The 13311-nt window shown below is 52.2% G+C and overlaps 1 protein-coding gene across 1 annotated transcript; it reads left to right on the plus strand.

Moving 5' to 3' along the window:
• The first annotated feature begins 1900 nt into the window (after window positions 1-1900).
• DMRT3 (doublesex and mab-3 related transcription factor 3) lies at window positions 1901-9767 on the plus strand. Its single transcript, XM_429193.7, has 2 exons — window positions 1901-2478; window positions 8101-9767. The coding sequence occupies exons 1-2, from the start codon at window positions 2040-2042 to the stop codon at window positions 9060-9062; spliced, it is 1401 nt and encodes a 466-aa protein (XP_429193.2). The 5' UTR covers window positions 1901-2039; the 3' UTR covers window positions 9063-9767.
• Window positions 9768-13311: the final 3544 nt, after the last annotated feature.

Raw genomic sequence — 13311 nt, forward strand, 5'->3', positions numbered from 1 at the left:
CCCCCTCCCCAAAAGCAAACAGCAGCGGCAGCACCGCCGCGGGGCGGAATGCCGGCCCTCGGGTGCGCACAGCGAGGCACCGAACGGCGGAGCTGGTTCGGCCCCCCCCGCGCCTTCAGTGCACTTTCCGCTGAGCGTTATTTGCAGCATATGTTTCGCACATCCATTCTCTTTCAGTCCATTCTTCTGTGCGCTGGCTGCTAACACGGTATAGCCACCTTGAAATTTCCTCTGCTATTTTCCAATTAAAAGCTTAATAGCCCTGGAAACGGAGTTCATGTGGTGCAGTTTACCGTAGCCCCTTCTCCTGAAAAGCTTTCTGCTGGGATCCCATTATGTGCTTGAATAAACCTTTTCTGCAAACAGAAATGGGAATCGGGGCTGTCAGGTGTTGGGTTACAATAGACTTCCATGCGGGGGACGTCTCGCTCGCATAAATACAAACCCGGCCCTGTGGGGAGATGTTGTCAAATACGGGAATACGGAAAACATTTTCATCAAATACGAGAAAAGGGTTACGGCACTGTGACAAACTTCAGCCTCAGCTCCAGGCTCTCAGCCAAGCGTCAGGGGGTTCCGGCCCCGAGCGGAGCACCTCCGGCGTATCCCACCCCCCAGCTCCCTACCCTCACCCCCCCCACGACGGGGGGGTCAGGTCTCCCGCGCCACCCCCGCAGCTCCGATTTGGGGCAAGCGATTCGAGGGCGCCGCACCCCGCGTTTTGCCCTATGAGGACGCGTTTGTTCGGTCTGCGGAGAGGGCACCGCCCGTTTGTTTTTCTCCTCGCGAGGGGCTGAAGACGCGCGGGTGTCCGCGGGGGGCTGCGGGCCCCCTGGATGCGGTGCGGAGCGCTGTGCGGGGAGAAGCTCTCCAGCAACGGGAAGCTCTCCGCGCCCGTCCCGGCGCTCCCCGCGGGCAGAGCGCACGATGGGTTCCTGCTCTTCCTCCTCACACCCAACGCACGGCCCCCGGATCTTGACCCAAAACTACGGCAGTAGTTATAAAACAGAGTGAGGAATGGAACACGGCGCGAGTGCCTTTGTGGCAGCACGCGCCCCGCTCTCTATTCTAGCTCTTTATTTTGCTTAGCAAGTTTTTAACCTGATTTTCTAATTAAGCACCCTCGTTACATGGTGCGATTCGTGCAGGAGTTACGAGGTAGAGGCATCGGGGAGAGCAGAGATTTGGAGGCAGCAAAGCAGACTCACGTCGGGGCCGCAGCCGCTGCCCCGGGCGTAGACGGGCGCTGCCGTCCGGCTTCGGAGCTCCTGCAGGAAAGCTCCTGCGGGGAATCGCCGTGCCCTGGTCAGTGTTCCCACACTTTCGTTCACTCATATGTCACACCTGGGATTTCAACTAACTTCCCTCTGACATATGCCCGTTTCAATCAGAAACCTTTCTGCGTCCTCCTCTCCCCCCCGCAACACAGCAGAGGCTTCGGGCAGCTGTCGCGCCCCGCGGTGCCCGTCTCGTACCGCAGCCACCATCTGCGTCCCCGCAGCAGCCCCGCGTAACGGCAGAAATGGACCCGCACAGCTCCGTGGCGCGGCGAGTCCTGGCCCCCTCTGCCGTGACCCTTCCAAACTTTGAGGAAACTTTGGTCACACGTCCCCGCTTCCTCCCCCCCGGCTCTCTCCTGCTTCTGCGTGGGGGAGGGGGTGGGGCGGGGTGGGTGGCACAAACCCCCGTCTGCCCCGAGCGGGGACGCGCCCCTTCGGCAAAGGGTGGGCTGAGAGGACCCCTCCATCCTTTCCTTCTTTCCTCCCTCTCTCTTCCCTCCCCTCCCTGTCCCTGGCCGCAGGTGGGTGGTGGAGGGGGACGGGCGGGGCCGGAGGCGGGCGGAGGGGGCCGAGCGGCGTGCGCTGGGCTCGGCGGGGCGGCGCGGGCAGCGGCAGTGGCGCTCCGGCCGGCGGCAGCTCTCTGCCCGCCGGTGTCACCGCGGCGGGCGGCGGCTTCCCCCGCCGGTCCGGGGAGCGCCGAGCCGCCCGCCCCCGCTGCGCCGTTCTCCACCCCGGTGCCGCCGGGCTCCTCCCGCGGGCATGAACGGCTACGGCTCCCCGTACCTCTACATGGGCGGCCCCGTGTCGCAGCCGCCACGGGCGCCGCTGCAACGGACGCCCAAGTGCGCCCGGTGCCGCAACCACGGCGTGCTGTCCTGGCTGAAGGGCCACAAGCGCTACTGCCGCTTCAAGGACTGCACCTGCGAGAAGTGCATCCTCATCATCGAGCGGCAGCGGGTGATGGCCGCGCAGGTGGCCCTGCGCCGGCAGCAGGCCAACGAGAGCCTGGAGAGCCTCCTCCCGGACTCGCTGCGCTCCCTCCCGGGGCCGCCGGGCAGCGCCGAGCCCTCCGCCGCCCCTCCGGGGCCGCCGCCCTGTGCCGGGCCGCAGCGGGCCCCCGCTGAGCTGGCAGCCGCCGCCGCGCTGCGCTGGGCCACCGAGCCGCCCCCCGCGCTGCTGGGGCCGCTCCCCAAGGCAGGTGAGGCCGCGGCGGGTTCGCGAGGCTCCGGGAAGAGGGGAAAGGGCGCGCGATCCAATCGCCTCGACGGCGCGTCGGGGTGGGAGGGGAAGGGAGGGAAGGCCCGGCCGCCTCCTCTTGCCCGGCGGGAGCGCTCTGTAGTTAGTTGGGCACCTAAACAGGCACGGAGTGTCGGGCCCGGTGCGAGTCCCGGCGCTGCTCCCGGCCCTTCTCTCCAGGCCGGCCGGGGAGCAGCCGGAACGGCAGCCGCTCTGTCCCCCACGGCCATGTAGCGAGAAAACGGGAATGGGAACGGTCGCTTTGTGCGGGGCGCGGGCCGAGGGGAGGCAGGGATGCACCGCCCCCCCGGCAGGGCGAGCAGAGGCTGCTGCTCGGGGCTCCCCCGTGGTAACAGCCTGTCAGCGGCTCTTAAGGAACGCGACCTTCGGTAACGCTTCTCAACCAGCTGAGCTGCGCTCCCCTTCCCCGGCCGATGCCAGAATATCCACCCGGACGGCGAGGTGCGGCGTGAGCCTTCTCCGCAGGTGATTGCAACGAAGCGGCACGCCTGGGCCCTCTGCGCCCTGCCCCGGGAGCTGCGTGGGGCATTCTGCCCAGGGCCCGGGGCGGACACGAGTCTGTGGGCACGGCCGGGGCTGCTCTGTGGGCACGGCTCTGTCCGCCTCTCCGTCCCTCTCCGGCCGCAGCCCCACTGTGGGCAGTGTGCGGGGAGCCGACCCCCGACTGCTCCTCCCGGGCCGGGAAATGGGGTCCCCCCACCCCAGATTTCCTCCCTGCCGCGGCTCCCCGGCGGTGCGGATCCTCCCGGCCCCGGATGTGTTTTTGCAGCACGGGGTGACCGGGAAAAAAATGCGCCTTGGTCCCCTCCAGAAAGTGAAACAAATGCACTTCGCCAGCAGGATATAAATCTGGAGGGCAGGAGCGCTATTGACTCTCACGCCCCAACTTTTCTTCCCCCTGATGTATGAACTTCCCAGCTTAAAAGATTACAGTAATCACGGGAGGACAGTGTAAATCGAATCTGATAGCAATAACTTTTGGGGAAGGTCAGGCCCAAGTGAAATGTTACCAAGCAACAGGCGTTTTGTGTGCAAAACACAATCAGAGTGTATTGATGAGGAATTCTTCCCTGCCATCCAGTCAGCACTTTCTGCCAGCAGTTCCGCGAGAGAAGGGACGGAGAGGGTCTCCATCCATCAGCCCCGGGGCGCGGCGGGGCGGGGGAAAGGAAACGGTGGGGCGAGCCGGAGAATTGCGCTGTGAATAAAGGAAACGGTGAGAGAGAGGAGAAAATTATCTCCTCCGGGGCTCTTTTGTCGCCCAGCTTCGTTTAGCAGATAGCTGTGCGCGTTTCCGAGCACTGCGAGGTTTTTCTCCTCACTACTTGCACGAAAATTGAAATATGGATGGAAGAAGCAGTTGTTTGCTCCCCCGGTTTCAGACACCGATCTCCTGGAAGGTCCCTGCTGCGCGGTGGGATCGGGCCCGTTTGCCTTAAGCAGCGTTTTCCTGCCGGAACGGGTCGTTGTCGGTGGGACCGCCGCAAAGTTCTGCACCGTGCCAATGAATAACCGGCAAACGGCTCCCATCGCACCGGCAGCTTCGAGACGCCCCTTCTCCGGGCACTGCGCCTACATACCTCTGTCTCACAGGGCATGTTATGGTAGCAGTAAGTCACCGAGGCCAGCAGTTAATGGAACACCGCGCTGAGTCTCCTGCTGGTTTCAGTGCCACCTCTTAGGTCAGAGCAGCTCTTTGGGAGCAGCGACTCTCAGGAAGCACCCGAGGTGGGAGGCACGGAAGGAAGAAGGTCCGTGCTGAAAGGCTTTTTTTTTTTTTTTCCTTTTTTTTTTTCTTTTTTAGAAACAGAACCAAAAAACAACACCTGCCCAAACGGCTACAAAAATCTGACCCCGCAAACAAACAGCCACTGAAAAAAAAAAGATCCAACAACAAAACGACCCCGAATCAGAACCCCCCCCCCCACATCGCGTATGTTTTAGGAGAGCTTCCCCGCTTTCTGATATTTCTGGCATCTGCTGACAAACAGAGGCAGGGAAAATAGCGGGTGTGTTCGGGATCCGGGAAAATCTGTGCAGCAGAAAGAGATAGCGTTGGCATCGCAGGCAGAGAGCAGAGCCATTGCACAGCGGCTCAGCTGTGGGAAAGACGAGGGAGCAAACGTGGATCTAAAGCACGAGAGCAGGTTTTCCTGAGATGCATTAACGTGCATAGAGCAGCTTCCCCCTCTCTCCGCGGTACTTTGCGTTGTTTGCTGTGCGAAGTTCGCCTCATCGTCCTCAGTGTGTAAATACTCAGGGAAAAAATGCGGTATGCATTGCTGCGGATTCCCAGCAGCTCAGCTGATTAACTCACATCTATCAGCCTACGGTGAACGCGGGCACAGTCCTCCCTTTGCGGCGCTCCGTGTGTTCCAGCGGTAGGTCGGGGTGTGTGTCTGCACGCCTGATATTTGTTGAGAGTTGATATTAACGGGAAGACGATTTCCTCCGAGGTGGCAAAGTGAATGCGTGGAGGGAGGCAACTGGAAATAGAAACCGCTTTAAAAACGAAACAAACAAACAAAACCACCACCGACAACAAACAGAAACAAAAACTGGCAGTGCCCTCTGAGGGTCTCTCTCCGAAAGCCGCGGCATCCCCGCGCCGTGCGGGGAGAGCTCCTTCGGCTGAGCGCAGCGACTCTGTTTCTAAATACAAAGCAGATATGTTTTAACCTGAAAACATAGATATTCAGGATTAATACGTGCTAGAGGCATTTCCGTAGTTCTGTGCCCACGCAAAGGAGTCTCTCATCTCCCCACACCTCTGCTTGTTTAACGATCGCTGTTTTCTGCCCTTTGTGAAAAATAAGAATCCGCCCATCCCGGCGGCTCCCGCCGTACCCTCCCCGGGCAGCGGGCAGCCACCCTCAGCTCTGATGACAGCATTTCGTCTAAATGGCCCAAATCTCTTTTCCCGGACGTGGCTCCCAGTGAGCGGCAGTGCGGTGCGGTGCTGTACGACGGGCCGTCCCGCAGCGATGCTGAGGGTGAGGATCCGCGCGTGGGCCGTGCGGAGGGCTGCGGCCGCGGAGGGCACCGGCTGCGCGAGGAGGGGTGGTTTTCAGTATGCGAAGGGTTTCCTTTTAACCGGTCCTCATCAGGATACTTTCAAACCTATTGAAAACGAAGCTGAACCAGAAGGATCTCGAAAATCATCATTACTCGGTGATCAGGCGCGTTACCCATTAGGGAGAGCTAATCTAGTACCATTTTATTGTCATTATTCTATTGTTATCTTTATTTAGCTTCCCGCTGACACTTGTTATCAGTCGATAATTTGGCAGAGCACGGTAGTTCTGACCTACGTTCACGTGCATGTGGTCCGTAGGTACCTCGGCGCAATCTATCTAGGTGGAAATTAGGACCAACGTCTCCCTTAAATGCCGCTCTATCTCTGGCACGACAGGGACAGAGGCAATTAGTTTTCCTCGGGCTGCCCGCTAAGACTCGAGTGTGTAAATTGCCCTTCCATTCAGACGTGAATTATTCTTAACATCCCTTCTCTGGTAATAAATGTGTGGCTATGAAGGTGTGGGGGGATTAAGAGGGAAAGGTAGCGTGATCCTCCTGTTTCATTTTGTTTTGTTTTCTTTTTCAAGTAAAAGCTACACCTATGTCTTAACGTTCTCTCAAAAGGATAATGTTACCGGTTTGTTTGCTTTCTGCATTCCCCTTGGATGCTAAGGCAAGACTAATGCAGAGTTTATAAAGAAGTTCATATGCACGTTGCCTCCGTATAGTATATCTGCTTCTCTATTAGCATTGGACAGAGAGCATAACCAGCTGAAAAACGGGTAACCAGCACAGGTCATGCACCTCAAAGAGAAGGATGCCTCAGAAAGGCTCCTCAGCTCTGTTCCCACTCTCATCTTCTGCAGCCCGAGACAGCAGCACCCACGGCTCCATAGGACGGCCATCGCTCCTGCCTCGAGCAGAGAGCAGCCCTTTGCCATGCTGACTGTCTGCTCTGCTCAGCCAGGAGCTGATAGTCTACAGCAGAGGAATGTATCTCCCTTCCTGGAGAGTATGGTGAGCTCCTGCTCAGCTTACTCGGACTCTGATTCCTTTCTCAGAGTGAGAAAGTGGGTAAATTGCACCAGAAATGCCCCGTCCACTCCCAGGGTGAGGGAGCGAGGCAGACCCGTAGGAGGCGAGCGGCAAGGATCTTCCATTTACATGCCATTAGTTCCCTCTGTCTGGTAGGGGTGGCTGTGAGCACATTTTGGAAGCCTTTGCTTGCTTCATGCTGTATCTAGTTGGGCTGATCACTGTGAGCTTGGGAAACCAGGTAAGTTGGTTTCTGCAGACCATCTTTCACGTACGTGCGTTCAAAAGCACTGCCGTGTGAACACAGCCTCTGTTGGCATCAGCTTGCACAGTGTCCCCTTCCACAGGTGTTGGTGTTTGTCAGGAGGTCAGCGCTGCACTGCATGAGGGTGGTCAGCAGAACAGCATCCTTGGATAAATGACTGCGAAGAATCTCAAGCAAATACATTGCCCCCTTTGCACATACACTGCAAAAGCAGTTAATCTTTTTTTCTTCCTTCTGACTAGAAGTTTTATTCCAAAGGTTTCCATACTCTGACCAGGCTTTACCCAAGTGATCGGAGTCCAGGGGTATCTCCCTTTTTGTGTGTTCCTCTGGCAACAGCATGGACCAAGGGCTTGTGCTCAGCCCTGTGCTCACTCTTGCCCTTCTTAGCTTCACACACAAAAGGCAAAGTACCTGAAACAAGTGCTGAGGGAGGTTGCTGTGCACCCAGTCTTAGAAATATTTAAAGCCCAGCTGAGCAGTGACTGAAACAGATTGCTCTAGATTTTAGACTAATCCTGCTTTGAGCAGGAGGTTGGACCAGATGCCTTCAAATGGTCCTTTCAAAAAAATTTTTTTTTCTAAATTTTGTGTTCTAATCAATCAAGGCATCAGCTGTGATCAGGTTTGGAGGAGAAACCTGTGGTTCTTGCTGGGACGGAACTGGTTTCTGCAGAACCAGAGCTGGAATATATAGATTTATGTGAACATCTCTTTAACCCTGAGCCAGCAGATGTGGTGCAGATGTGGTGATTCTACCAGTACTGTCGCACTTGCAGAGGAAATTTTGGTCTTCCAAGTTCTCTCTGAATATCTTCATCTCACAACCAGCGAGATAGTGCTAATGAGGAATTACAGAGTAAAAGTGCTCAAGTTCCTCTGAGAGAACCTGCACTTGGTTGGTTCGTTGCTGTCTTGCAATTAGTGAAGAAGGATAAAAGGATTGGTATAGCATATTTGGTGCAGGAGAAAAAAGGACACTGCTTCTTTTCTTATACGTGGAAGAATGAGACAGATAACTGTAAAAAAGCATAAAATGCCTAGATGATATCACATTACTCTTTTGCAGTTTTGTTTTCATGTGATGTTGCAAAGAGAATTTGATTTTAGCAGAAAAAATGCTTTTTTTTTTTTTTTTTTTTTCTCTAGGAGCCTGCCCTGTTCCCTATAAGAAGAGTCTATCCTCAGGTGTCCATAAAGGCATTTGGATTCAGCATTTGTTGACTTCTCTGCCTTCCTTTGCAGACATCAATGAGGAGCGGCTGGGTGATGCCAGTGGAACAGACAATGCCGAGACCTACAGTGACAAAGACACAGACCAAAGGAGTTCCCCAGACATGACTAAAGCCAAAACCTGCTTCACCCCTGAAAGCCCAGAAATTGTATCAGTGGATGAAGTTGGTTATGCAGTTCAGAAAAATGGTGGCAGCACAGAGAGCCGTCCAGAGAGCCCCAAGTACCATGCAGAGCAGAACCACCTGCTGATAGAAGGTCCTTCTGGGACAGTTTCTTTACCTTTCAGCTTGAAAGCCAACAGACCTCCACTGGAAGTGCTGAAAAAGATTTTCCCTAACCAGAAGCCGACTGTGCTGGAGTTGATCCTGAAGGGATGTGGTGGTGACCTGGTGGGCGCTGTTGAGGTTCTCTTGTCCAGTCGGTCTTCAGTGGCCGGTGGGGAGAGAACTTCAGAGTCAGATGGTCTAGTTCTGCCTTCCAATGGGCACATTTTTGAACACACGCTGAGTTCCTATCCTATTTCCTCTTCCAAGTGGTCTGTGGGATCGGCCTTCAGGGTGCCCGACACGCTGAGGTTCTCTGCTGACTCCAGCAATGTTGTGCCCAATCCTCTGGCCGTACCTTTGCAGCACCCGTTCCCTCAGCCACCTCGCTACCCGCTGATGCTGAGGAACACACTGGCAAGAAACCAGTCCAGTCCTTTCCTGCCTAATGACGTCACCCTGTGGAACACCATGACACTGCAGCAGCAGTACCAGCTGCGGTCCCAGTATGTCAGTCCTTTCTCTAGCAACTCAGCCAGCGTCTTCCGAAGCTCTCCTGTCCTTCCTTCTCGCTCCTCGGAAGATCCTAGGATCTCAATCCCTGATGACGGATGTCCTATTGTGTCTAAGCAACCTCTTTACACAGAAGATGAGTATGACGAAAGGTCTGATTCTTCAGACTCAAGAATACTCAACACATCTTCATAGAATGACATTTGGCATACGATAAGTGATATTTGCAGTGCAGCTGAACTACTGGGCCTGAAGAGGAGAGATGTATACTCTATGAAACCCTTGCAATTGTACTAAAACGTGACTTTGCTTGGTATTGTACTATAGCAATAAAGACATAACCTATTTAATTTCTTGCACTTCATTGGATAATGCCAAATAGCAATACTCTGGCTTTAGCTCTGAGTGTGTACTACAAAGAAAGACTTTACGGCCGTCGGTTATGGGACTCTGGAAGATTCGTAGCGGAAACTGAAGCTCAAGGTCTACTTTGTTCCTTAACTCAGACAACTGGGGATATTAAACTAGAATACTTGAATGCTGTTTTATAAGAGAGAACTCCTCAGGACATAAGAAATCAAACAAAAGTAGTTCAATTGCAAATGGACTAAAACAAGGACCAGTCATCATCTTTACATTGAAAGAAAAGGCAGAAGAATTATGCACATGGAAATAGCATGAACTGCTTCTGTACTATTTGAGCTTGGACACTTTTTAGAGAAATAATCTTACGAGTTATTCTTTTCCCATGGCTAGGTCGAAACGTGTAATGTCAGTGTAAAACCAATTACAGCTGTGAATTGCATGAAGTGTATTGTGAAATGAACACAAGATTAAACATTGTCAGGTTAATGTAGCATGCTAAGGACTCTAGAAAAATAAACTAAGATGATGATCTTGGTTTATGTCATTTATATTGGGCAAATGGCATTTCTGAGGATAGAGAGCTGATTAATTGCCAGCTGGGGTAACAACGTCTAGCTCCAGCAGTAGCAGTCAAGGGAAGTCTATTTTTCCCAGTTCAGGTTTGGCCCCCCTGTCTCGCAGCTTGAAACTGAGACTCAGCAAATGCTATCATGATGGAAGCTTAGATCCTCGGATGTGCGCTACAAACACTTCCAAGTTGAGGAGAGTAAAGCAGAACTTGCTACAGTCACAACAATAAGGGAAAAAAAAAATCTTTTTTCCTATGCTATAGAAATAGAAATAGGAGGTATAGGATGTAATAGCAGACCTTTCTTTAAAACAACGTTAAGTGGCAACTTTTCTGCATCTGGAAAAGTAATGACTTGAACAATTTATTGCATGTCTGTATGCATGAATTCCCCTTTTATCTTACTTACATTACAGTGTCAGAATAACACTACAAATTGCTTCTGGTGATGAATGCCACTACATTCATTGTCCACCTGGATGTTTTTTAAGGTTTTTGTGCCATTTTTTGAACCATTTGCAAGTGACCACATCTGCTTGGCAGCTGGATTTTCCAAAGCACATCTCTCAGTGTGGATGGGATGGCTGGCAGGCCTGCCAGGTGTACAGATCAACCCCACCCCTCAAACCCAATGAAGGTTCCCCTAGAGGGGGGGGGATCTGTAAGACTGTAGAATTTGTCAGGCATCTTGTCTGGTGTCATTGCTAATGTGAATGCCAGTGTTCTCATTTGGCACTTCATACTTTGTAAAGTTTGTGTACGCAATGAATCCCACAGTTTATATTGATATTGAAGAAGCACAAGCAGAAGGAGAATAAAATAATGGTTTTATTTTCCTTGGGGGACAAATAATTAGAAAGACACTTTTTATTGCGCATTTTTGCAATCTGTTCAGTAAAGCAATTTGTAGTTGTATGCTAGAGAGCAAAGAGGGAAAGGTGGAGAGTGGGAGGAAAGAAAATAAATAGCATTCCTTATGCAAATGTAAGAACATCTGGAATTTTCATAAATGTAGAAGTACAGGTTTGTACTGACAGATTTGCCTGTGCTCACATGGCACTTGTAAACAAATTCATCTTCAAGACGCTTCAGACAGAAAAGTAATAGATACTCATAAAATAAGCTTGATCTTGCAAACAGAAAGAGGTGAGGTGGTGAAATGCTGTGCTCCGACATCATAGAGGAATTAGGTGTGAAAGGTTAGATGCAAACGAACAGATCCGCGAGCTCAGGTTTTGAGCTCATGCACCAGGCAGATTTCTCTCCAGCAGAGACTTTTGTATAGGCATCCTCATAGGTGGAATGAATTCTGCTTCTTTTTCTTTTTTGTTTGTTTCCCAACAGAGGGTGAATAACCTCCAGCAGGAAGACCAAACAGTGGCAACCAACAGCTGACAGTGATCCTATGCACTGTGGTCTGTGGATTTTCAGTGAGCAGAACTTTGACGTCTTGTAACTGGGACATATCTTTCAGAGAAAGATGACCTTTGGCTAAGTTGGGGTAAACTGTTCTTACTACAGATGTGCTGGGCGAAAAATGCAGGGTCAGCAATATAATTTTTGAATCCTATCTCTTTTGATAAACTGTTTTATGTGAAAGTACAGAAATTAAAATGGTCTGTCTTTCAGGAATCATAAAACATCTTTTGTCTGAATTCACAATTCCTTTTTTTTTTTTTTTTTTTTTTTTTAAATAAAGTAACCCTAAACATGTTTAAAAAAATGCACATTTTGTTTGTCTGCAGACAACTTCCACAGTATTTTGGCTATCTACAAGTTCATTAAAGTAAACAAATCAACAGGCAAACAAACTAACCAACCAACCAAACTGACCCAAACCGATTGGATTGATCAGCAGTGGTGCCTCTGGAAAAGTATTTTGTTCATGCAGCTGTGTTTCCAGGCTGTCACTAAATGTGGATGTAATTTCTAGCTTCCACTCATCATGCAGCAAAGATCTGGGGCCCTTGGCATGTTGGCAGGACCCCATGGTGCTGGAGTCTGCTCCTTATGTCTTTATCTGTGGGAAATGGACACTCCCTCCTGTCCTGACAAATGGTGGGCAAATGGGAGATGAGGGAATTCCTGCTCTCCTGTGCCGCATCCTGTTCCATTCCATCCCATCCCATTCCATTGCATCCTATCCATTCCACTGAGTACTGTTCCATCGCATCCATTCCCATCCCATCCCACTCCTGGCTCCTGCCCCACAAGCACCACCCACTTGCACCTTTTTCTTTGCCTCAGCAGACCTTCCTGAGAACACCTGTTCTCTCAGGCCATGCACTTCCCAGCCCCGGTCCCTGCAGGTACCACGTCCCAGCCCTGTGTTTTCTGGCTCCATCTCGTGGTAAAAGAAGGGAGAAGATGCACGGGTGAAGAGGAAGGGGTGAAAGCGGAGGTACTGGTTGTGTGTTCAGAAACCGTAAGGAACGAGTTTAAGCATCAAGATTAGCTGGAGTCTGGTGAGGTCTCTGCCGAAGTCCTGCAACTGAGAGGTCCTATTTCATTTTTATTTGTTATTTTTTAGGGGTTGATACCGCAGCCACGAGTCACTTGGAGCGAGAGGACTTACCCTCATTTCACGGCGCAGTTCCCCCGCTGGGTGCGCGGTGCGGCTGAGCCCAGGTGCCTCTCTGTGGTGCTCCTCCCATCAGGACGGTGATTTCACGGCTCACCACCCGCCTGTGCGCGGAACACAGACGGGAGTGCCGCAGGAAGCCCCTCTGCCTGCTGCTCTGCACTCAGCTGCGCCGCGGGGCGGCTAGAATCAGAACACGGCGCTGTGCCCCGCGGGGCTGCGCTGCCCCGCGTCCCTCCCCTCGGCTCCGTCGTTGGCTGTGCGCTGCCCGAGGCCCCGACGTACCCTTCTTGGGTCCCCAGGGCCACCTCCGCGACGTCTGTCGGACGCTCGGTGAACGGGCTCGCCTCGCGTTCGCGCTGACACGTTTGAAAAACGATTTTGATTCTCCCAGTATACTGTTTCAGTGATTCATTCTTTATGTGGACGTGAGTGGGGGAATAAGATTGATGCTAAATTTATATGTTAATTTTAATATCGAAGCCATCCTGTATTTGAAGAATAAGATCAATTCTTCAATTTCATTTCTTACTTGATATTGCATATTGTCATTACCGGAAAATAAAATTATTTCTGAATGCACACTATCCAAACTTCAATTCTAGCGGACATATAACTCTGAAGCATCATTCTTCTCCCTTCCCTATAACCAACTAACTTAATGCAGTATCTTAACGTTCCCGCACTCGTCTGCCACTGGCAGATAACAAGCCTTCTGCCCCAAATGCATTTTGATAACGCAGTGTCTCAGCAGCTTAGTGCATGACTCAGCAGCTCCTGGCAGACTGCTATGTGTATACTGGAAATCTCAGCTGAGAGCCATGTCCCTTATAGAGACTAATTCCACTGATCTCTACAGCACCATTGTACCGGAGGGCTGTAACCACAGCTATGTGACAAACATGTGGATGTGCAGCGTGAATCCTGAC

The sequence above is a fragment of the Gallus gallus genome, chromosome Z (assembly GCF_016699485.2).
Source record: "Gallus gallus isolate bGalGal1 chromosome Z, bGalGal1.mat.broiler.GRCg7b, whole genome shotgun sequence".
Classification (NCBI taxonomy): Eukaryota; Metazoa; Chordata; class Aves; order Galliformes; family Phasianidae; genus Gallus; species Gallus gallus.